The 25,285-nt window shown below is 38.1% G+C and overlaps 1 protein-coding gene across 3 annotated transcripts in view; it reads left to right on the forward strand.

Annotated features, from left to right (window-relative positions):
- Nucleotides 1-25,285, forward strand: part of thsd7ba (thrombospondin, type I, domain containing 7Ba) — a 301,550-nt gene that overhangs the window by 206,999 nt on the left and 69,266 nt on the right. For all 3 annotated transcript variants that reach the window (XM_036139542.1, XM_036139541.1, XM_036139543.1), the window contains exons 15-16: nt 15,857-16,123; nt 16,696-16,874. In XM_036139542.1, coding sequence (XP_035995435.1) covers nt 15,857-16,123; nt 16,696-16,874 — 446 coding nt within the window. The remainder of the gene's footprint in view (nt 1-15,856; nt 16,124-16,695; nt 16,875-25,285) is intronic.

Below are 25,285 nucleotides of genomic sequence, written 5' to 3' on the forward strand. Positions count from 1 at the left end.
AACCCCCAGCCTATTTTTGAATGGGGGAATAGGCAGTGTAAAAAAAATATATGTATTTAAAGTTAGAACGGCTGCAGGAAAACTAAGTTATGCTGTGGACTCCTTTTCTTGCGTTAATTCTTTTACCATATATTTAATACATTGTAACTGATACTATTGTTAACAAATTTTTTTCCCAAAACAATTGTGATATAACATTTTCAAGCATATAAAATCAGCATTATGTGACATATTTAAAGCTATAGATTGATCATGGCATAACATTTTCAAGCCTCCAGTTTTGTAATCCACCACATATGCAGCACTATTTTGTATACTGTGTAACTACTGGTGTGTGCGTTGAAGCTGAAAACATGCCATATTACTTATAATCACAATATGTGTAACAAACCGGCCTGGACTGAAGGCAGAAGGGGGGAAAAAACATAAAATGAACAGTCACCCTGGCTCAGTGTTTTGTCAGCCTCTGACACATTCACCTGCCAGCTCTCCCACATATCTTAAAAGACACATAAATCACTGGCTTTGTACCTAGTGGTTTCGACGCTATACCACCGACTTTAAGCTTTGGGGAATTAAAAACCACAAATTACATTTGGCATGAATAGAGGTATGTGGTGCATTTATCTGTTAGACACTGGCTCTATATTCAGGTCTGTTAGGGTAACACGATCCTTTTCTGAGTCCACAGGGGACATGCTGGTTTTCTGGGAGAAATTTGCATCTTGAGAATCTGATACCCTATAGAGCTTCAGTTCTACCAAGTTTAAAGCTATGCAAATCACATGAACTTGTGACTGTCTGTAGGTGGGACTGCATTATATGTATGATGGATATGCCATTTTGTTATTAGTTGATGTATGCTAATTAGTAGCAGCGCTGGGGGGAGGGTTTACTGCTTGTTAAATACAAGGGGTGGGTGTGGGTGTTAAATCTTTAACTGATATTGATATGCTGCTGACATAGTTACTTTGAATAGATTTCACCATTATAGGGAAAACAAAGGCTTGGATTTTATAGTAGGGAAACCTAAAGTTTACAAAGTATTTTTCATGAAACATGAATAGTTCCCCTTTAGTTATGTCACACAGTCAAGTGCTCTCATAATCTAAATTGTTTGTGTTGTTGTTTTTAGGAAACCGCTAAAAATAAACATGATATCTGTATGTCTGTTTGGTTTAATACAAATCATAGAGATCTTAAATATTAAAAATCTTTGCAGTCATGTTGAGTAATTTAGAAAGTGATTGTAAAGTTGATTTATTTCCCTAGCTCTGTTAACAAAATTAAACGCATTATGTAGATTAATTACCCAAAGATGGATGTTTTGAAGCCTTTCTTTCTGGTAATCATGATGATTTTGTTTTTATTTTGCTTACAGCTAATGAAAAGAATTAAGATTAGAACATAACATCAGATCAAATAAAAAAAAGAAAGAAAGAAATGTGGGATTACCAAACGTATGCTTTATACCTGCTATTTTGCTATTTTAATTTGACAAACAAGCCTCATCTGAATTCATACTGGTATTTATTGAATCTAACCAGGTATCTGTTTGATTTTTAATTATGCAGACTTGTGCTGATGTTAAACTAATCCGGCAGTACAGAGAATGTTTCTAAACAAATACAGACATGAATATTTTGTTTTCGGACACTGTTGGGGATTTGTAGACATATTCTCCTGAAATATGTTACAATGCAAAGAGATTCCATGGGAATTATCTCTCCCACTGATCAGAGATTAGATGTGTGTGTGAGTTAGAGCTTAACTGCAGATAAATGGTTTAACTAGCCTATCCAACACTGGAGCTGTTTACAATTGCTCTGAGTCCTCTTTGTCAGAATAAACTGCTAAGTGCCTTATGTAAATTATGGTGGAATAGGTGGATTTAGAAATACTACCGACACAGTTGACAATATACCATCTTGAACTGGATTTATGTTTTTAACATTCAATCTCATTTTATGGTTGTGCTTTTTTTCTTATGGGTCCTCTACATAGTGTACTTTTTTAATTTTAGACAAACCTTTTTTGATTTCTAACGATCTGTAGGGGGCTGGTGGGATTCTCGGGTGCAGTAATGGAGTAGATGTGTTCTATTGAGGCTATATAACTTTATCGCCACACAAACTACTGATTCTTTTGCTCACCCACCATGTGTACTGTTGTGAGACGCTGGCAGCATGAATTTCAACTATGAGATACAACAAGGACGAAGGTGCGGGGCAAAACTTGCCGTCTTCAGCCAGCTCTGCTGGTGCTAGCAATGATGCTGTTAGCCACAGTCAACAGAAGCAATGTTGAGCTATCCAAAGTTTCACAAGCTACAGAGACACATCTGTTCGCCTTGCAGAATAAGCACAGTCAGACTGAACAACACTTAGTCAGCATGATGAGGCGCTCTCCAGTGCAGAGCCTCACACCACAGCATTGTAAACTACGTGCGGTGAGCTACAGGTGGCTAATAGCCTGCTCAAAGCTAAGCTAAATGATTTGGAGGGTCGCTCTTGCAAGCTCAAAATTAGGATTGTGGAAGAAGATAAGGGTAACCCCACAGAGTTTGTCTCTATCAATTCATCCAGGCGTCTTGAGCCAAATAACACCAAGCCCATCAAAATGAATTGTGTTCATCGCAGCCTCAAGTCCAAGCCTTGAGATGATGAACCACTGGATATTATTATAGCTGAACTCCACAAGGATCGTGATGTGGCCAACATCTTTAGGCTCAGCAGACAACACGCTCCGCTCCCCTACAAGGGGAGAAATGTCTTGATCTTTCCAGACTACATGGTGGCAGTATCCTCTCAAAGGCAGGCCTTTAACAGTATGAGGAAGAAGCTGACGGAAGCCGGCGCAACGTGCACCTTACGGTTTTCAGCCAAGCTTCAATTTGCTCTTAACAACAAAGTTAAAATGCTTGAGACACCGATGGATGCTGAGCGGTTTGCCACTTCTTTAACTACAACTGAAAAATGGTTGACTGGTAATTTCTAAGAAGTCAAGCAGAAATACTATGGTGGCAATTAGATTTCCGTTATAATATTTAAATTATGTCACCATTTATAATTTAGCAGGCTAAAATAATTTTGTTAAGTTATTAATATTAGAGTGCAGATTTACATTCTATTACTAGTCGGTACGACTTTGAATATTGACATTTTTTATATTGACATTTTCGTGTTTGTCCATTGTGTTTATGTACATTTGTTAGCATCAGCCTACATTTAACATCCAGCTTTGTAAACGCAGGCTAATAATACATCTAAGCCAGGTTTGAGTCCTCTCACTTTCAAGGCAAGGCAAGGTAAATTTATTTGTCTTGCACATTTCAGCACAAGGACAACGCAATGTGCTTTACATGACTAAAACATTGGAAAATAAAAACAGAATAAAAGCAAGTTGGAATAAAATTTAGACAGTTTAATTTACGCAACGCTCCGCTGAGGGAATGCATCCAGTAAAGTAGCAGAACTACAAACCAGCGCGTGGACCAGCTATAAAAGATTTCAGTACCCATCCCTACTTTTAAAAACGCCACACAGGAATATCTCATAAGATTATCTTAGGATCTATGCTGATAATTGGAGCATGTCGGAAGGGGAAGATCTGAGGCTAAAATCAGGCTACCCAGCATAAGGAGCGGGTTAAATGCAAAGACACATATCTCCTCTGTTTGACTATGAAGGGAAATATTTATTATCTTTCATTTATAAAAGGACGCATAAAATATTTAATTGCCACTGGAGAATGGGGGACGGGTGCCTATCTATCTCCATCTGTCATTGGGCTTGAAGCAGGCTACAGCCTAGACAGTAGAAACATGTGATAAACACCTAGTCACATACACACTCATAACCCCAGGACTACTAAAGTAGCCAAGTAATCTAACAGCAATGTTTTTGACATATGAGCGGAGCGGTTTAACTGGTACATGAAAGAAGGGTCACAAAACCCCTGTCTTTGCGTCATCACACTGATTGCCTGTTTGGTTTAGGGTTCATTTTAAGATTCTTTTATTTTTCTCTTAAATCTTTAAATGTTCTGGCCTTCCCTACCTTTCTGAGCTTTTTGCAATTACATTGCCCTTCCCGCCTACTCAGTTCAGCAGACCAGTTTCTCCTGAATGTGCTGAGGATGCGGCGGAAGCTCAGATGGGATAGAGCTTTTTCTGTGGCAGCTCTAAGGCTTTGGAACTTATTGCCATTTCACACCAGACAGACCTCTTCACTGTCTATTTTTAAATGTGCTCTGACAATGCACGTTTTCTCTTTAGCTTTGACACGGCAAGTCACAGCTGACTTTATCTATTTTATTCAAGTTACTTATAACATATTTTATGTGTTTTATGTATTTATGTTTTTGATGCTGCACATCTGTTGAGCGCTTTTGACAGCTGTGCTCTTTTGAAAGCTGGCTTGGCTTGACCTGGCTAACAATAGCAATTACAGAGAAAAAGAACAAGGAGACTGTAAAAAAAAAAAATAAAAAATAAAATCTTTCAGAGGCTTTTATTAAAGGTGAAGTAAAAGCTCATATGTTGTCCACATTAAAAATAAAGTAAACCCTATTGCCGTCTTAAATGTTGCATGACATCCTCACGGAATCTCGCTCCCTGTTGAAGCTTTTGTCTCGGAAGGGACCGTGCATCCGGATCTTACTTTATGTATTTTTTGTAGCACTAGTAGCCTTTAAAGCAGCACTGTGTAAGTTTTAAACCAAGTATTAGTCTAATTTGAGATATATCAAATGATTATCAGGTAAATGTACAGCACTTGCCATATATTGATGCTCAATGCAGGCCGCCCTTCTCAAAAACTTGCCTATGTAACTTGAGAGGTGCGGATCAGGCTCTGAATGGGTCATGTGACCTAGGGCGCCATTTTATGGTGGTCTCTTCCACGGCTCCTGGAGCTCCCCCTCCCTCTCCCCCTGCCTCTACCTCGTCCTCTCCCTCTCCCTGTTTTATTTAGAGACTCCGACGATACTCTAGAAGGGTGAATGCAGCCTTGTCTTTACAAGTAACTAAATGACGTCTCAGTCTTCTGGTCCAAAGTGGTCTGCTATCATATTCCAAAAGACTGTTTGATTTTGCAAAAGTGCAATGTTGCCAGTGGCCTTCAGCTGTAACTAAAAGTAACAGTGCACCCTAATGGCTAAAAGTTACACAGTGCTGCTTTAATGAAAGAAGGCTGACTGGAAGGGGGCTGAGAGAGAGGGGAAGATATGCGGCAAAGGTCCACAGGCTACATTCACCCCTGGGTCGTACATCTGAGGAGGAAGGGGGCCAGGAGAAATGGGGGATTCTCCCCCAAATATGAAGAGTCGGTATCACCTCCTCTGCACTCTGGGGTTTGGAGAGGGGGTTAGGAGCCAGCACTTGAGGGGAGCCTCTGTTCCCTGTATGTTATAGTTGAATGCACCACAGTAATTAAATGTTTATAGCAATCAGTGTGATTGCATTACCTTGTCACAATTCATGTGTTGACCTGTGGTAGGGAGAGGTATCTGATGGTAGAAAACTGATGAATTGTTGTGCGGGCTTTAATTTCAGATTTAAGTTTTTTATTCATTTGAAAAGTCTTTATAGTTATGGGTCACCGGCACAGACCTGAATTACACCGCAGTTTTGAATGTTTGTGATAAAGTCAATCTATGATTGGAGTCTGATATGGAGAGAAATTGAACGTCTGATAGGAATCATGATACAGTGTGGCTGGAATTCACCACTTTACCATATTTGTCGCCAATTTCCCCTGTCTTCAAAATGAGCTTACGCCTGGGTGAGCTTGCATGAGGGACTGCATGTTCTGACATTAAGTTTTTCTTTATAGGTCATTGCCTTTGTGTGAAAAGTGATGCACACAATAGTTAGACCTCATTTTGTGTGTACACAAGCTTTATAAATGAGACCCCAGGTCTTTACAGCATGGGTCCAAGCAAAGACTGTAGTCTTTGTTTATGTGACTTTAATGTGATACAAGTCTCAGACTCAACGTCTTATTTACAAGAAAAACAGATCTAACTGATACCAGGGAAATCATTTAGGTGAGTCCAAATCCAAATCAAATCAATCCCATTTTTGTGTTTCAATCAGTTTAGATCCGATCGCATGCTGTCTAATGAAATTACCCTAACCTAAAACGGATTGCAATAAAGTCAAAATTAGTTAGTTGCATAATGAGCTCAAAGGCCTAAACAAAAAAGAAATCACAGCATTTTTAAGGTTCTAAAACTTTACACTGTTGTTTTCCAATTAAAAATAAAAATAGATGTAAAATAAGCTGTGAAATCAAAACACAAAAAAGTCAGCTATGGAAGCACAGCTAGTTACATAGAGTCATTGTCTTTGCAGCAATCTGTCATTCTGACCAGCATTGTGGTAGCAATGGAGAGGAGCAACTCCCTTTGACCAGGAGGAAAGGTCTATCTGAAGCAGGCTCAGTATGAATGGCCATATGTTGCAACCAGCTGGGTGTTGAAGGGACAGAATGGATTCACTGAATAAATGGCAACCAATCAGTTAGAGCCAAAGTAGTCATGCAAATTAGAGGTAAGAAGGCTTCTATTTAAAGCACCTGGGTATAACCTTTACTGATATGACTAAGGATGTACATAGACACTAATGAGAAGCTTTATTGGCTTAATTATCTACGAGACAAATATATTGATTGTGTTGTTGGAAAATGCCCTCAACATGCCCTCTCTTAATCTCTGGAACAACTGTCTCTTCACATTTGCTTCAGCTGAAATGTTCCCACCAATAAGTCATTATTTATTTGCCTGGTGTAGTAATAAAAAAATATTTGTAGTTTTAATATAATCGAACAAGATTGACTCATCATCCAATCAGTAAACAATACATATATTTTAAATTACATCTATACATTACTGCTTGATATAAAAAAGTCATAATAAAAACAAACTCATCAGCAGTGTATTTCAAAAAGCAGTTTAGCTTTATTAATTTAAGATTTTTTTTGTCAGATTTGTCACATTACCCAGTGTAAATTCCTTTTAAGGTGGTTTGCCCTTTGGTTTAATCTTCCAAAATTAGTTCAATTTCTTCCTTTCACAGATGGTTCAACGCTCAGCTGGCAAGGTTAAACAGAACGAGGTCTGCACAACTCCAGGTGTAAATGGTACATTAGTTGAACAAATCTTAGTAATTTTAGAAAGAAATGATACACATGGTTTCCAAATGAGCTAGAAATGGCATTTTAAAATGCCGACTGACTGCGATGCCTGAAGTATCACGGCTGCTGGCGACGTCCTCGTTGAAGTGAAGTAATGTCAGCCTGGCACTTTTCAATCAACCACCAGCAGTGGTGTAGATTGAACAGATTGTTAGTGGATTGCGGTGTGACAGCAGTGGATTCTCACTCTGGAAGGAATGTTTGCAATCAGAACTACTTCAGAAACAGATGGGCAGCTCAGCGACTGCAAACTCAAGAGGACGAGAACACCCTGGTCATATGAAACAAATACGGCTGCATCAAAGGAGCAGGAGTTCATCTCCTTATATATTTTATAAAAATATAAAACAGTTTACTGTTTAACACATCTGCTCTCTCCACCTAGAGCAGGCCAAGGAATTGCAAACAACTTAATTTTACAGTACACAAATTACTTTGATTGTCACGTTGTAATTAGCATGTTCTGTAGGGATTAAAATTCATTAAAGCCTTCACTATTTGATTCTTAATTGATATTTGATATTCTGTTTGACCCCACAGCCGGTCCATAACAATCCCCGTTTCAACACTGTATCAGCAAGCAAACAATGTGATGCCATCTGTTCATTCTTTGCGAAGCAGTTAATGTTTAATCTGTTTCCATTTCAAGCAATACAGAAAACAGTTTGGATGTTAAAGCAAAGCTGGAGGTCAAGTGAGGCTTTATTTTTTTTAGAGCTTTGCATATTGTAAAGTTACAGTGATTTGTGTTCTTTGGATTTGTGAAACCGGTACGGGAGTATCTTGATCTCTTGATCAAGTATTGGGTCAGGGTCCCAAGGAGGGCCTTTTTAAACGACGTATAACAGTTTATGGTATAAGAGTCCTTTTTAAGAACTGTGTTCATGTGGACAGCTTCAAAAAATTTAGAAGGGTTTTTAAACTTTTAAAAATGACCTTCATAGCCTTTGTTAGCTACTGCAGCTCCTATTCTGTCTGTGTCATTGGACCATCTCTGTCCTGCACCATGCTCAAAGCGAATGCTAAGTTAATGATGCTCAGATGATTTTACATGAGTGACACAGTGTTCACTTTTTTGTGAATTCTGAATGCCCACAATTTCCTGGAAATTTACTGAAATATGACACAAATGATTGAGTCATACCTAAACATGTTAGCATTAGCCTAGCACTTCAGCGAAGCTTTCCATATAAAACCTCCTTAGCTATATAAAGATGCAAGTTGGATGACTGTAGCTGTATGTATCAAGTCAAGTCAGATATATTTTCAGAACCATATGATAGAGTTGTACACTCAAAACCTTATAGTTGATCTGACCTAACTTAAGCTTTTCTTGTTGCAAGTGTTTTATTGCTTGCAGAAACACCAGTTTGGACACAATCTTTTTTTTCCTGGAAGAATCTAAAGGCGAAACTGCAGAATTCTGAGTCATTAAAAATTTATTCTTAATAACAAATAAAAAAGTAAGCTAACTGCTGTTAGCTTACTTGTAGTAATGGAGGTTATTTCTTGCAAAATTATCATATGCTAAGTTAGTTTTGACTTCACACAAAATATAACATTGTTTAGAATTTTCAGTCAGGATTAGCCTGCACTAGTCTCCAGTGAGTTGGCACAAAATCTGTTGGTGTGTAATGGGTTAAGACAACATTCTGAAAGTGTGGAGAGGGAGCTGACCTGACCTCAGTCTTAGTCAAACAAACAAGTTTGACTTCTTTGTGCTGAATTTGGACACAGTTGGATACTGTGAACTGATTACTGACCCAACTACAATCTAATGTTACCAACAGCCAATGAAAAACTAAAGGGGCGGACATGACATCACTTGCAAGATGATTTTATTCTTGTTTCTTCAAAACTTCATCAGTAACTTTACATTATAAACAAAAATGTATAATCAGCCAACTAATTACAATCCCGTAGTACTAAAAAAAGAAGAAAAAAGATGCTACAAAATGTATCACTAGTAGGCAATAAATTATCATTACAAACATAAATTATCATTTGAACATGAAGATGTTGCAGTCAACCACAAAAAAAAAAATGTAAATTGGTTGACTTTGGGCTTAATTTAAGGAGTTCACATTTCTGAACAAAACAATTCATAATGAGAATCAAGTTATTTATCATAAACTAAAAACAATGTTGTGTATGCAATTCAATCCAAAAATGATGTGGGTATCTGTTAAAATAGAATTAATATAATTTTTAGAATAAACCCTACATCAAAATCCATCCAAAACCTACTAACGTCTCATGGAATAAATAACAGCTCTAAACTTTCAACATGAGTATAAAGAAAAACACAGTCAGAACTATGCAAATCATATTTTTATTTAAGGAATTTACTTGTAAGATAAATATCAAGTATTTAAATTAAATTACTTTCATTTTATGAGGGAGTGGAACAGAAATATAGACGAAATTCTGAGAATATGTTCCATTAACACCACCTACTGATATGTTTGTTTACCCTTCAAACTGACACCCTCACGAGTTTGATGCGAGGATTTGACAAATCCTGAAAGCCTGTTATCCCTCAGCAGACGCAGAAATGTGTGATCCTCAGTCTTTCAGTCGTGAAACGAAAAGTGGTGAAACTAGTCTGTTAGTGTGAACTCCTGGTCTTTTCAAAATCTGTAAAGATTGGGAAAGTTTTGCAGTGTGCCCTGAGATTTAAGTAACCTGGATCAGTAGATTATGATATATCTCTGGTCACAAGCCAGTTTCAAGACCTGGTCATCTTTTAACTGTGTTTTCTTTACATCAGATTCCAGCATAAGTCTGGAAAAAACCCAGTCTAAAACACGCTGTAGTTTATCAGCTTGCTATGTTTGCTCTAAATGAAATGGGGGATTTTTCCAGCAATTACTACAGGGAACAAGAAGTAATCATTGAATGGCAACATTTTGATTAATAAAAGTGATTGTTTCCACATGTCGGTCAATGAAAACTTACCTGCATCATGATAATTAGAACACGTGTTTTCTGATTTGATTCTTGGATTTCATCTCCTAAAATCCCTTGGCTAAAAATGATAAAGAACTAGCTAATGCATTTAAGTACTACGCAAACAAATACCAAATGCAGGTTTTATGAGGTTTTTTTTGTTGTTTTCATAGAAGATTTGCACTACATTTCCACAACATAATAACACAAAGACTATCAGTCATACATTTTCAGATCCAATCGTCTTGTCATTAAGTTGGAAACTATGTGACTTATTTTACATAATGTTCCACATCAACATCCCATAGTAGAAAATATGTTGATCCTCTCTTTATGTTTTTTCTTATTTTAATACCTAAAAATATAGAAAATAATAGTGTGTGTCTATGTATTTATACCAAAAATATATATATATTTTTTTCAAAAGGTCATGTGACATTGATGGCTCCTAACGCGTTTTATTTAGCTGGACTAAGGGCAAAATGTCTCTTTGAATTGTAAAGGTTGCAGACCCTGAGGCTAGTGGATTGGTACACCCTGAACAGTTTGTCAGTCCATCAGAGGACAAATAAGAGACACACAGGACAGTTAATCAAGCAGACACTCGCTCGCTCCTAAGGGCAATTTAGAGCCATCAAACAAACCAACATTCATGGCTTTGGACTGTCGATAAAAGCCGAATTACAGAAAGACAACCACTCCATGGACTAGGCCGGATTTTAACCCAAGGCTTCTTTATTATCCAAGCCAACAGTTCTTATTTATTACTTTTTACAGATATTGTGGATTTTAATATTGTATTTAAATGAGCTTCCATTTCTTCTGCTAAACAGGATTTCTGCCTTGTTTAAACCATTAGCATGTAAGGTTTACATGATTTCCACCAAACATTCATGCCAGGCTTACAATGAAATTCAAATAGTTGTATTAGTCATCTTGTGTTGCTGCCTCACATACTCTCCTAAAGGTTCCAGCTGTCTTGATTAATAAGTGTTATCAAAACAGAGGAACACACATTTTGTTTAGTTATAGTTTTTTACTGACCACACTGGTATATTTTGGAATAAGGACAATTTTAATCAAATTACAATCAACATTTTTATTTTAAGCAAAGACACATAAATCTTTAATTTCAGTTTATTTATTTAGTTAATTGTTACTTTTTAGCTTGTGTTATTTAGCTTTGGTATTTAATTTTATTTATTGCCGGGGGGGGGGTGTTTTGGGACAGCGCCATGACAATGTAGAATTACAGGATGATGAACAAATGGCTCCATAGCAAAAAATATTTTGTCCTTCAACATCTAATTGAGTCAGTTGCATAATTTTGTTGCTTGCTGCGCTGTGACTTAAAACCATGTCTAGAGGGCAGTGCATTCGTCAAATCAATTATTAGCTTAATATTGACAAGTACATGAAGAGGAGTTGACAGATGAGTTTTTTTTAAATGCCCTACAGCCCTAGCGTGTCACTGGAGGAAGAATATTTATTATATATAAACCAACATATCTTTCATCTGTGTGCAGTTTTGTGGGTTTTCTTCTGTAGGATTCTACATGCAGCCAAACAACAGGTCTATAGGAACATTTATTTGCATCAAACACACTTTAGAATAAAGCAGAACACGGCTAACAATTTATTTTTATTTTTTGGAGCATGTATAGTGGGTATAATAACAATGATCACCGCTGCCTTGTTCCTCCTCAGATCCACAACCAGTCTCTTTGTCTTTGGCACAGGGAGCTATAGGTGGTTCTGTTCACACCATGTGGCCAAGTTGTCTGCAGCAGCCCCAGTACTCATCCGCATAAGTTACGCATCCAACTATGGCAGAGTCGTGAAAAAACTTATGAAGGTGACTGGTTTCTGTGCAAAAAGAGGGTGAGAGGACAGTTCCTTGTGGCGGTGATATTTCATTTCAGAACTTTTTGACCTTTAATGTGAGATATATCATGCACAGTTCACCTGAAAACACACTGTGATAGGGATAAGTCTTTAAAACTGCCACAAACTAGGTACAGGAGTACACACACGATTAAACTAAAACTTGATTCATCTTTTTATTTAACTTCAGCATTCATTTCTTTCATTTGGAGTCTGCATTGTAAATCCTGATTTCAAAATATTTGCCCATTTTTGCCCTATTCTGCCTAAGAAAGCCTCTGCAATTCTCCAGATTGTGCTGCAATTGTCTCAGATTGTGAGGGATTCTGGTTCTGGGTCAAACTGATCCTTTTTCCTGATTGATACCTTGATCTGTTGTAACTGCTTTGCAAACTGAATGATTGAGTTATCTCCCATAAAGCCCTACTCTATGGAGTGTACGGCTCATTGTGGTCCTATGGACGGATCCTCCTCTGCCGTGGGACTCTGCAACTCATTCAGGGTTACCTTTGGTCTGTGTTCTGCCTCTCTGAATAATGTCCTCCTTCCTCGGTGTGTGAGTTCTGGTGGGCAGCCCTCTTTTGGCAGGTTTGTTGTGGTACCATGTGCTTTCGTTTGAAGATGATGGATTGATTGTGCTCCGGGAAGATCTCCTGGTCTCATGGTGTGATGTCTCTTGCTTACTGGAGGTGCAGCCTCTGGGGCCTTTCAGATAACACGTGTTTCTACTGACGGATTGCACACAGGTGGACTTCATTTCACTAATATGCGACTTGGGTTTGGTTGTTTTTATATTGTTTTATAATTACTATTTTTTCTTGCTCGCTGACCTTTAGTGAGATGAGAGGTGCCTTTAACAACAAAGTTGTTTTTTTCAGTTGATATCTTTTCTAATTTTGCTTCGCCAACTTAAACTATTTTGTGCAGCTCCATCACATAAAACAAGATCGAAAAACATTTAAATTAAACATTAAATGCAAAGGGGGGTGGGGGGTACTTTTGTAAGGCACTGTAACTATACTTTAAGTGCTCTCAATGGGTTTCACTGCTGACTGCAGTGAAAACCAATTTAATATTTTCATTTTTTTTTATTTAAACGCTTGAGAGTTAAAATATAATTATTTCTTGAAAGAGTTGAATGATTTAAATGTGCCCTCAGTAGGTCATCCAGTTCAGAAGACTGTTGGTGACTGATGAGGACTTTTAGTAACAACTCTTGAAACTAATGTTATTAGACTGACATTTGTATCAACAGTCTAACACTCAAAAACACACTTTTATGGATAGTATGAGAAAAATTAAGATTACAGTATCTACAGATGTACTATATAGAAATGGCTAGATACATAAATCTATTAATAACTTTACTCTGGCAAAATTAAACAACAACATTTTATTAATCAGATTAAATTTATGGGAAAACTAGTCAATACATGTGATTATAAATAGAAAATCATATTTCTAATTAATGTGCACATTTTATAATGTATGTTTGTGTTATTCATAATTAGATAGATAGATAGATAGATAGATTGTTTTTAGAGAGTTTAACTCAATTTATTAGCATATGTTTTATATAATATAACAATTGAAACTCATATACGGAGCAGATGTGTGTGCCCCCTTTCTGATTACTTATGTTTTTGTTTTTTTTGTCACACTAAAATGTTTTAGATCACTGTCTAAATGTATAAATTAGGCACTGATAATGTGAGTTATTACCTTGACTATCACCAGGGTAATTACCATGTATTATAGAAAAACATCCCAAAACAACCTGGCCCTCTGTGAAAATATAGCTGTCCCCTCACTGTTAAATTATGAATGAATTGTGATTAACCAGTTTTATTTGGTTTCAACTTCTCTTACCACTCACTGGATCAGTTTGGAACGTCATTGGTCAGTGAACCAAATTTATTCCAAGGGTTCACATCAACAACTCATCCAGGGGGTCACAGAAGGGCCAAAAACAACATCTAACGCACAACAGGTCACAGTTATGGTCAGTATTCCTGATTCAACATTAAAATACAGACATAATAGAGTTCCAAGGTGAAAAGCACTGCTGACCATCCACTGCTTTTCATTTAAATCCAAAAATAAAAACATCTTGATAATCTCCATGAAAATATTTTGTAGACTGAGACAAAAGTAGAAGGTTTTGTAAGGTGTGCGTCCCATTACATCGAATGTTTATCTAACATAGGATATAATAGTTAAAACATTTCAAAAATGAAAAAAAATTGTTTGATGATACACATCTCTCTGTAGGGGAGCCAAAGCTTTTTCACTGTACTATATTATATAGATTATTTACACACATACTGATATATTAGTAACTTTTCTAGTCTAATTTGTAATTTGTAAAATGTAATTTCCAAAAATGGTTATATGCTTTTTGTATTAGCTGGAGGTGGACAAAAATGTAATTTAATGAAATAAAAGCTTTACAACATCATCAGTCACTGTTATTCTATATAATGTGTTTCCCTTAGTGAATTGAGTTACTGAAATAAATGAACTTTTCCATAGTACCTATTATGATTTATTGAATATGTCAGTATTCTTGATTTCGCTTACTGTAAAATTGGTCACATGTTGAACATGATACCCATTTTGTAAAGTAAATATTTTTCATGTAAATATTTACATGAAAAATCAAATGCAAATAAACAAGCAATTCTTTATATTGCTACATGTTCAGCTCTCTCTACTGTTGTCATACAACATAAACATGTACAAAAATTGAAAATTTTGATTTAAAATGCTTCCAAGCAGCACCAGTTGTTCCCTGAGGATATCTAGGGATCACCTAGAAGGGAAACATGCCTTCTTTCAACTGATTACGATGCACTTTAAATTGATTTCAAATTCATTTATTCCACTTCCCTTTGAAGAAAATAAAGTTTCAGGTGTTACAAACTGCAATAAAGTTGCTCATTGAATAAACTGGGAAACATCTTTCTTTGCAACATTTCTTTTTGTATTGCTAAAAATCACTTTTTTTACTCTCATAGAAAGAACAGTAAGCACACTGACACTCAAATGTCTATTATAAACCAGAAATATTCAAATATTTTGGATGTCTTGATGGCCATTTGACAGTCAGGGTGATTTACTCAAACAAATCTCAGTAAATGTTTTATTTAAGATGCGAACGTCACTGTGCTTCCTTGTGCTTCATGCAAATTTCTTAACAATGTCAGCATAAAGTCACTCTTGCTCCTGTGCGCCTGGAACATTTTGATGGATATGTGACTTTCAGATGTGGTTTAAATCTTGGTGTAGTTTGAGAAAGTGATGAAGTAGCTGTAGTAGCAAAGTGTTCCACTTTCTCTCAGAGTCAGCTGAAGAAGTTGATTGTATTGGCTAAATATGTGATTGTATTGGCTAAATCCGAATTAAATACAGCTTGCTTCAATTGACTTAGTGGAAATATTAAATAGAAGCAGTGGAATTGTATGTGCACAGATGATTCCCACAATGGTAATATTTTAAAATCATAATTCACCCCCAGTATGTGTATTCTAGTCTCCTCACCTGCCAACTGTGTAAGATTAAGTATGCATGAGTATAAATAAATCCGCAACACAAGTTGTTGTAGTTCAAATTGTTATAAATATTTAATTTCATTCAAGTGCTTATCTCAATTGAAAATCGGGGTTTGTTGGCTCCCTATCAATGTCTGCTAACTCGAAAAATAAACTATGCATCCAGAGCATTACACCCCTCTTTCTACAAGGGTCAATGTTTTTTTTTCTCCGTTCAAAGTTGAACTTCGCTCCTGTTGTCTTAACTTTTCATTGCTTTGTCTCTCTTCTGCTTAGGCCGTAGCAAAAAGAAGGAGCGTTGCCTGAACGAGGACTGGTACCCGTTGGAAGAGAACGAGACTTGTCCCTGTAATCAGTTCTTGTCTCAGCCTTTTGGGAATTGGTCTGCGTGCATCCTTCCGAACCCTCCAGTTTTCAAGTCGCTGCAGGGCTGGATGAGGCACCGGGAGGTAAAGGAGTGTGGCCAGGGTCTTCGTTATAGAGCTGTGGCCTGCATTGACCAGCGGGGACACCTGATTAACCCCACACTCTGCACAGACTCAGGTATAACTAATTTAAAAAACAAAATATTAACTATTATTGACTTTCATCTAAAGTTTTCCAACTTCAACGTCTGCAATCACTATATTCCTGACAAAGGACAAATGTGTATATTTATGATGTTTTTCTTTTGTCTTGCGTTTTTACTCGGAGCCTTGTCATGAAATTTTGCTCAAATGTGCATTGTGAATGTGCAGTTGAATGACAATAAAGTCTGGCTAAATCGTTTCCAAACAAACCAGACTGTGTCAGGGCCTGCTAGTTCCAACAGTGCAATTTTAAGGCAAACAGTTGGTTGAACTTACTGTTTCTGGAAAGAGTTCATGTTTGCCTTTGCAGCCATCGGGGTTTCTACACAGTTTGGAAAAAAGATGGGAATAGATTTCAGTATTTTCAGATCTGTATTATTTTGAAAAAGAAAAACAAATTGCATTGAAAAACTTTTGTTTTCCATGCAATTTTCAGACTTCCCTACCCCTCTGTCTAATCATTGTCCTTCCTTCCTTCCTGCCTTGTTTGTTTTTCATTCCTTGTTCTAAATCAGGCCTCCTTTTTTTCCCAATCTTCAATTTTAGGCTACATCGTAGAGGTTTGTCATATCCCTTGCCCCCTCGACTGTAAGCTCAGCGAATGGTCTTCTTGGTCAGCATGCAGTTCCTCCTGTGGCAGTGGGCTGAAAACCAGGTCTAAGTGGCTCAGGGAGAAGGCCTTTAATGGTGGACGCCCATGCCCTAAACTGGATTTAAAGAACCAGGTAAAGATGGCTCTGTGCTTCCATGTACAACACCTCATATATTTAGAAATAAACCAGTTAGTAAAGGAAAGTTGTTGTTTTTTTTAAACCCCTTGAGCTTCTCTACATTTAAAAACACTACAACAGCAAGTCGTCGTCAATTTTACAGGCAGTATTTGTGTGATAGACCAAAACAAGGCATTGCTTAGTGGTGCTGTGAACGGAAGTCAAGATTTGTTTGAATTATTAATCAGAAAGCGTGGCATGGATTTGTTCATCATCCCTCCCCATCCGCCCGTGTAGAACCACCTTTCACTTTGAAAAATAGCTCATCTTCATGAAATTTTGCCGCCGCTTCTCTCTGGGATTTAGGCCTTGACTTTGACTTGGTCATTGTAACACGAGTATCTCTAATCTAAACCATTTCATTGTACCTTTGGTTGTATGTTTGTGGTAATTGTCCTGCTTGAAGGTGAACTTCCATCCTAGTCTCAATTCTACATCTATGGTTATCTACTTTCATCTTCCCAGTAACTGTAACTTGTGTCCCTGATAAAGTAAATCATCCCCACAGAATTCTGAGTGGTGTGGTTAATAGGTTTTTGGCCTGACATGGCATTTCGGGAAATAGGTTAAAAGGTTAAATTCAGAGCACCTTCTTCTCAATGTTTGCCGTGTCCCTTTTGTATTGAGTGGGGCTTCTTGTGGGTTACATTCAACAATGGTTTCCGTCTTTGCATTCTCCCATGAAGGCCAAGCTGCTTCATTGCTCATTCCTCTCCTTGGCTTGTCTGTCAGTTTAGGTGGATGGCAATGTCTTGGAAGATTTGCCGTCGTGCCCCCATAGTCCTTCTATTTTATTAGAAGATCGATCGAACATCTCAATGAGATGTTTAAAACTTTGAGTATTGGTTTAATAATAAAACCCTGCTTTAGATTTCTCCAGAACTTTATTCCTGACATGTCTGGTGTGTTACTCAGTATTCAGGATGCTGTTTGTTTACTAAAATTCTCCAAGTAATCTCTGAGGCCGAACAGCTGAACTCCCAGTATTATATTTGGGGATATCAGAGTAAAGGGGTGGAAGACAAATGCATGCCCTACTTTTTAGATTTTAACTTATGTAAACCATAATTTTCATTCCACCCTATATTTATGCACTATTTTTTTTTTTTTTTATGCTTGTTGATGTAACATGACAAAATGTGAAAAAGTTAATTGTATATAAATGTTTTTTGCAAGGGATTCTATTTCAAGCATTTCTAACTTGTTTTGAAAGTAGAGTGATACTATATAGATGTCTGCCTGCTTATGATGAAACCAATTTGTTTTATTTTCTTTATATTACCAACACGGTTTCCTAAAACCCATACAACAGAATCCAAATGAGGTAGCAAGTACTCAAAAGTCTAGCAATGTGCACTGCCATATAACACATCAAAAGGAAGCCTGCGTAATGCTAAAATTGTCCGGACATCATATTTTACACGCATAACGTTATCTTACCGGGTGCATTAATATGGCATATACGTGTTTCCATCTGAATTCTTTACACCTTTTCAGTGTGTTCTTTGCATAATTTTTCCCAGTCTTCTTTGTTTGCACCCACATGGTATCGCAGTGGACTTGTTGCATTCTGCTCACACTTCAATGACGAGCTTTATTGCCCGTCAGACAGTGGGACTCCTGGGTGACCTGTTCATTTCCTGGAATCTTCAGTCAGACTAAATCATTGGCCTTGCAGGACATGCCCTTCCCATGACATGAGAATGGGGAAAACAAGGAGAGTGAGGAGAGAAGTGGACAGATGGGAGCTTTTGATATTCCACAGTCAGGTTTTCGCCGCAGCTCAGAATACTATGCGACAGCACATCTCTCGTGGGGGTCATGGCTTAAAGCGAGGAAGGGTTTTATGAATGCTGCCTGTATGCTTGAATGGGCTGGAAAGGACACTACTGTTCATGGAGGTCAATATGATGATGAGGCGGGGCTTTGCGAAAAAATATTCAGACGCGTTCCAGTGGAGATTTGTGTACAGATGGTTAAGTGCCCACTAACTTTGTCTGTGTGGGCCCTGTTTTAATGCCCTGTAATAACCCTCCCTCCTGAAATAGGAGCTCTTTATTGCCCTTTAGCTCATAGTGTTATCCTGGGGGTGGAGTGCAGCGTGTTGTTAACGATATCAAATTGGCTATTTAGAGTTAAGTACATCTGCCTGAGGCTTGGGTGGAAAGATACCGCAACCTTTACGCTAATGCACTAAGCATAGATCTGTAAGGTTATTTGTCCATTCTGTTACATTAAGCAAGGAAGCCCCTCTGATGTCTCACTGGGGTGCAACAGAAAGCAGCTTGCTTGAAAAGTCGGTAAATTGGCTCAGACTTCAGTCCTGCATTTTGCCACACTTAAGATTTTGGAGTGAGGATTGAAATTGCGATCGCTAATGGTTACCTTCGTCTTTCACAGACACTTGCTCTGTTTTTGCTGACTGAGAAGCAGTCATCGGCCAAAGACTAGATCCCCTCCCACCAGCAGATGTTCCCCCTTGAGCCGCCGCCAGAAGTGATTGGCTTGACAGAGATAAAATTTACAGTGCACCACGAGTCATCCTCTCGTCTCATGGTCGAGTGAGCACAAAAGATTAGGACAGAGATGGAGTTGGAGTGATGGAGGGCCACATGGAAATAATGAGCAAAAAACGGCTACAGTGTAAAACGGACCGTATGGAAGACGGGCTTTGAGTTTAAGAGCGATTTCTATGAAGTAGTCTTTTTTTTTTCTTTCCAGGAGTAAGAATCAGACAATTGGTAAGTTAATCCACATGAATAATTCATGTCTGAAAATGTCCCCTCAGGTTCTCTTTTACAAAGGGGAAGAAAAATAATTGAAGGGCTAACTTTATCAGAAGAATACTAAGGTCCTGTGCAGACAACAATGATCCAATAAAAAACAGATTGTTTTTTTTCCATTTCTGCTAACACATCTACATGACAACGTTTTAAATTTGACCTCCATGCACAACACACCAGTAGAAACACTAAAAGTGTTGTAACTTTTCTTTATCTGGAAATCAGATATTTACATACAATGTAATAAAAGAGACACAGCCATATTTCTCACTGTTTGACATTAATTCACATTACACTTTTCCTTTTAATGTTTCGATAAGATCAGAAAAAAAAATTCTACTTGTTAAATACTGAAATTACGAGATATTCTATTTACTTTGTTTAAATTCAAATGACTGCAGTCAGTCATGTTAGATATCCTTCCACAAGCTTCACCTTTTCAGCTCTGCCCACACATGTTCTATTAGGTTTAAATCAGGGCTTTGTGATGGCCACTCTAAAACAATGACCTTGTCGTCCTTAAGCCACTTTGTAATTAATGTAACTGTGGGCTTGGAGTCATTGTTTATTTGGAGGATCCATTTGCGCTCATGCTTTAACCTCCTGGCTCATCTGTGAAGAGGTTACTTCGAGTTTATTTAATTTTTTTCATCACATCATTTATTTTATGCACAAGCCCCACCTGCATGGTATCAACCACACAACATAATGCTTGTGCTTCGCAATTTATTTGGATTTTTTTATTATGTCACACAAAGAATAAATGTTTTTCAGATGTTGTCTTAAAATACAATCACACTTGTGCTTCAGTTAACTGAGATATCATGAACTCATCTATGACGCTGTCATCATCTGGCCTTTCTCAACTTGTTTAAGTGCATAATAGCCTCAGTGTAAAGTTCTGAATTGGGAGTTAGTAATTGCATTAATCTGCAATTTAGCAGAAACAGAAGAAATCTTAGTAAATCTAAATCAACTAAAACATGGGAAATTATTGGCTGATTTCAATGGAATGCACTAGAAATATAAATTTATGTGATCTGTCCATTGTGTGTGGGTCTGTGTGTGTGTGTGTGTGTGTGTGTGTGTGTGTGTATGTATGTATATATATATATATATATATATATATATATATATATATATATATATATATATATATATATATATATATATATATATATATATATATAGAGAGAGAGAGAGAGAGAGAGAGAGAGATCACATAGTATCTAGTAACTCTATGATTGTAATGTAAGAAGATTATCACCCTTTAATCAATAATCATCTGCATATTTTACACATATTTCAGTTTTTGAGGTTAATTTTTCTACATTTTTGCTACATTTTTTTTCCCAGGATGTTATTATAAAAAAAAATTAATAAACCTGTTTATTTAATTTGAAAAATGTAAGTAATTAAATAGTCTTGAATCTATGAAGATAATTTTCCTTTTTCTGACTTTGAATCCATTTATGTTTGTAAGATTTGTGTTTTGGCCATTTATTGACTTTGCATCAACTTATTTCTCTAAAAAGAGTGCTGGTGGCATTGTAGAAAGGTTAAAATCAGGGTTAAAATCTTGGGGCCTGGGATCTTTTTGCATGGAGTTTACATGTTCTCCCTGTGCATGTGTGAGATCTTTCCCTCAGTCCTAAAACATGACTGTTAGATTAATTGGTCTCTCTAAATTCCCCCAGGTATGCGGGTGTCCATGCATGGCTGTTTGTCCTGTGTGTCTCTGTTTTGCCCTGTGATGGACTACCCTCTTTCCAAGGTGTACACCAACTCTATAGGCACTGGGTCCTTCATGACCGGCAAGAATAGGCAGGTATAGACAATGGCAGTATAAATGAATATTTACATAATAAATTGTCATGGAATACTCCAAATTCTGTCTATAAAATAATAAAAAAGTTTTGATAAAATGGTCTGGAAAACCACTGTCCAATAAGAAAAGGGTGTGGTAACGGTGCAATATAATGAGCTTCAATGGTCATGAGGTGCCCCTGAGCAGATGCCACGTTACACTGTGTTTGTACATGAGACTGAAATGAGTGAAATTGAACACCTTAAGAAAGTAGGAGTTATATATTATAATCAAATCAAGTGTGAATCTTAAGTGATGTTTTCAAAACTTTTTAAATAACTTTTTCAACCAAAGATGATACGATTATTGGTTTCACTCACCATCAGAGCAGTCTCTCTGAATTTTCTAGATTGTATTCCTACCTTGTGTCAAAGTTTTATAAAATACAGCCAACATTTCTAAATAATTGTCACAGGATGAAAGGGGGAAAAAACAACAATATTTTTATCTAATTTGCCTCACTTTTGTCAGCTGGAGCTCTTTGCTGCTTCTCTTTAAGGCCCACCTTACACGTAATTTTCTTCTCTACAATTATTTCTATAATAATGAAAAAACATCCTCACCTCTATTTACAAAACACACAAAACAGCTGCCTTGTTTTTTTTTCTTTAACCCACACTATTTAAAAAAAGGCTTTACTGTTCAGACTGCTCTCTCTTAAGCAGGCCAGCTGTCCACTAACACCTAGACTCCTTAACAAGCTTAAAACATACACGCAAGCTTTAAGAAATGTGGTAAAACGTCCAACTACATATTCTTACGTCATCTTATATATGTTAGATTACTATGTATGTTTCATTAATGAAGTAGGCAACACATTTTTTTTTACCTGTTTCCCAGTTTTACTTCCTTACTAAAATCAGTTAAAATACAACCAGGGCATTTAATTTTGGCCTCAACCCAATATCTGTTTCACTACAGATATTGGGTGATCAGGTCTGATACCGATATTGAATTGGATTTGTCCCATCTCCAGAGATAAGACAGAACATTTGCGTTCTACTTCACTTAGTTTCCGCTGTCTTTGTATACCTTACTGAAAATCTGACATCATATTTCAGTTTTTTTGAGGACTTGTGTGTGCAGACGTTTGCACATACAACAGCAATATATCATAGTTCACTTCCCATCTAGGGAAGCTGCATCAGAACAAAACGTCTTATACAATAGTGGGTACTGGACCTTGTATAAGCAGGCCAGGGATAAACTGACCAAACAGATCAGCTCAGCTAAGAGAAGCTACAGCAAGAAGCTAAAAAGCAGTTTCTCACCTTTCCCTATTCTCCCCGAAAGTCTCCACTGACCGACTACCACCATCTGCACTCATATCTACAGCAAGTCTCTGGAGATGTGGGAGGTTCCACCCTGCTTCAAGTTTTCCACCATCACCCTGATCCTGAAGATTTGTATTAAAGGACTAGAGACATATCCCCCTGACACCTATAGTCATGAAATCCTTTGAGTGAATGGTGTTGAGCAAGCACCCTGCAGGACCCCCTGCAGTTTTCTTACCAATCAAACAGATCAGCAAATGAGCCATGCAGTTTAGGACTATAATTAAAACTGCATCACCTTGAAAATCCATAGACTTCCTGTGGATTTTCAAGGTTCCTGGAGAACGTATGTGTTAGTGATTGCCTCGTCAAGCGTCCAGGCACCACCCAATCTGCGTCAAGTCCTCATCCTTTTTTTTTTTTTTTTTCTCCCAGTGTCCTGTCTAGCAATGTGGCAATAAAAATTGATATCTTAATGCCAAATAGAGCTCGACAGATTTTACTTTCACAAGTGGAGCAAACAGCTTTCGCCATAATGCTCCGCTTGATTTGTGCGTGTAAATAGCTTTATTGTGATTCCTGCAGGGAGAATTTCAAATTATATGGACACTACAATGGGAAAGTAGGAGAGTAAAAGAAAAACAAGAAGAGAAAAAAAGAGAAAGAAGAGGTGAAAGAAAGAAGAGATAAAAGGAAGAGAATGATAAAACTTCCTCTGTCTGCTCCATCACCTGGAAAGAGACACAAAAAGAACAGCACAACCAACAGACATAAAGCAACAGATACAATCGTGTAACACCTTGATACCATTGTTAAATCATATGTATTATTATTTAAGCTGACATGTGTAATGTGATACCTAAAAAAAAAGTAAAAGAAAGTAAATAAATTATAGCCTTTCTATATATAAGTGAACATTTAATACCTGGGACCCAGCACCTGTGGGAGATTGTGAGAGTGCACTAGTTTAGGTGAAAATTATCCAGAAGGAAATGGCTTGATAGTGATTGTGGAGAACCGAAGACCCACCTTCCCCGAGCACAGAGGCAGGGGTCAGGGAACCCATAACCCCGGACTCCCAAAGGGGCCCCCAAAGCAGTGCGCCCGAGAGGGGCCTTCACAGGAAATCTGCAACCCCCACCTGAGGAAAGAGGAGAGACGACCCCGAGGAAATCCCCCAGCCACCGCAATGCCGACGCCCTCAAGAGCCGCGGGGACGAGCCCGTGGGCTCCGCCGGCAGCCGGCCGCGCTGAAGTGGTCCTGGCCATGGGCCCTGGGGGCCAGAGGCCCCAGGGGCGCCCCGCCCCCGCGGCAGGGGCCCCGGCCGCCCCCCGGGGGGCCAGGCCCCGCGAAGCCACCGCCGGGAATGGGCCGGCGGTGGCCTACCTACCATCCTACCATCCTACAAGACTTTGCTTAAAAGCTGCTCCACACATGGAGCTTCGACCCTCCTCCCCCATCTCCTCCTTCATGCTCTCGAACTTCACCCAACTACTTCTCCCCTCCAACCTCCGCCACCACTGTCTGGATCCCAGGGGAAAACTTCACTAATCCTAATCCTTAAATGAACATCCAAGCTCATAGACATTTACAACTTCCTCGTCTTCTGCCGGTGTCCGAGCGCCAAAGTACCTTTCTAATTTATGTTAAAAAAATTCTCTAATTGCCTCTTTTTGTCTGTGTGAGGCACTCCTGATTCATGTTGCTGTATATCGGTTTATTTAATTAACGGTTGGTCTTTGATCACGCCGAGCTCTCGCTTTGCCACGAGGCATTGCAGAGGGGTGCGGCATTATTTAGTAGTGATTTAGTAGTCGTCATCTGGCTTTCCCATAGCTCTGTGATACTGCCGGTAGATGACACCACATCTGTTTATATCTTCTCATCGCGCCTGTTGCTGGAGTTCAATTTAAACCCAAAAAAGGACTATCAGGATGGATGCTTGTTTTATATAACCCTATTTTAGCATGTTCAAATAGTTTTTGTTTTTTTGTTTAATAAGCATATAATATGGCTATGTACCTTTAGGTGAGCAGATGTCACCACTGCCATTAGTCTGATTCAGGACAATGACAAGTCTGAATGCAGGCAGGAGGTAGACCACTGCTGCAGTGAGAATCACCTGATTTTTAACCTGCTCAAGACTGTGGAGATAATGTTGGACTGCTCTGGATCACTACCTTTGAACCACCCTGTCTCATGGGCCTCATACATAGTCACTTCAAAGCAAGGCTGAGCAGTGACTGTATTCCTGTGGTAACTCAAGAAGTACAACCTAGCAGCTGGTTATCTTTTACAGTGTTACTATTCAGTTTCTCCGGTGTTAGCCATCATTGTGTGGCTTAACTCCGCCACAAAACTGGACCGGTCCAAAGTACAATGAACCACTAGGTCTGCAGGGAGGATCATCAGGGCTGACCTTCCCTCCACCAAGTACTTGT

Source organism: Fundulus heteroclitus, chromosome 7 (assembly GCF_011125445.2).
Source record: "Fundulus heteroclitus isolate FHET01 chromosome 7, MU-UCD_Fhet_4.1, whole genome shotgun sequence".
NCBI lineage: Eukaryota > Metazoa > Chordata > Actinopteri > Cyprinodontiformes > Fundulidae > Fundulus > Fundulus heteroclitus.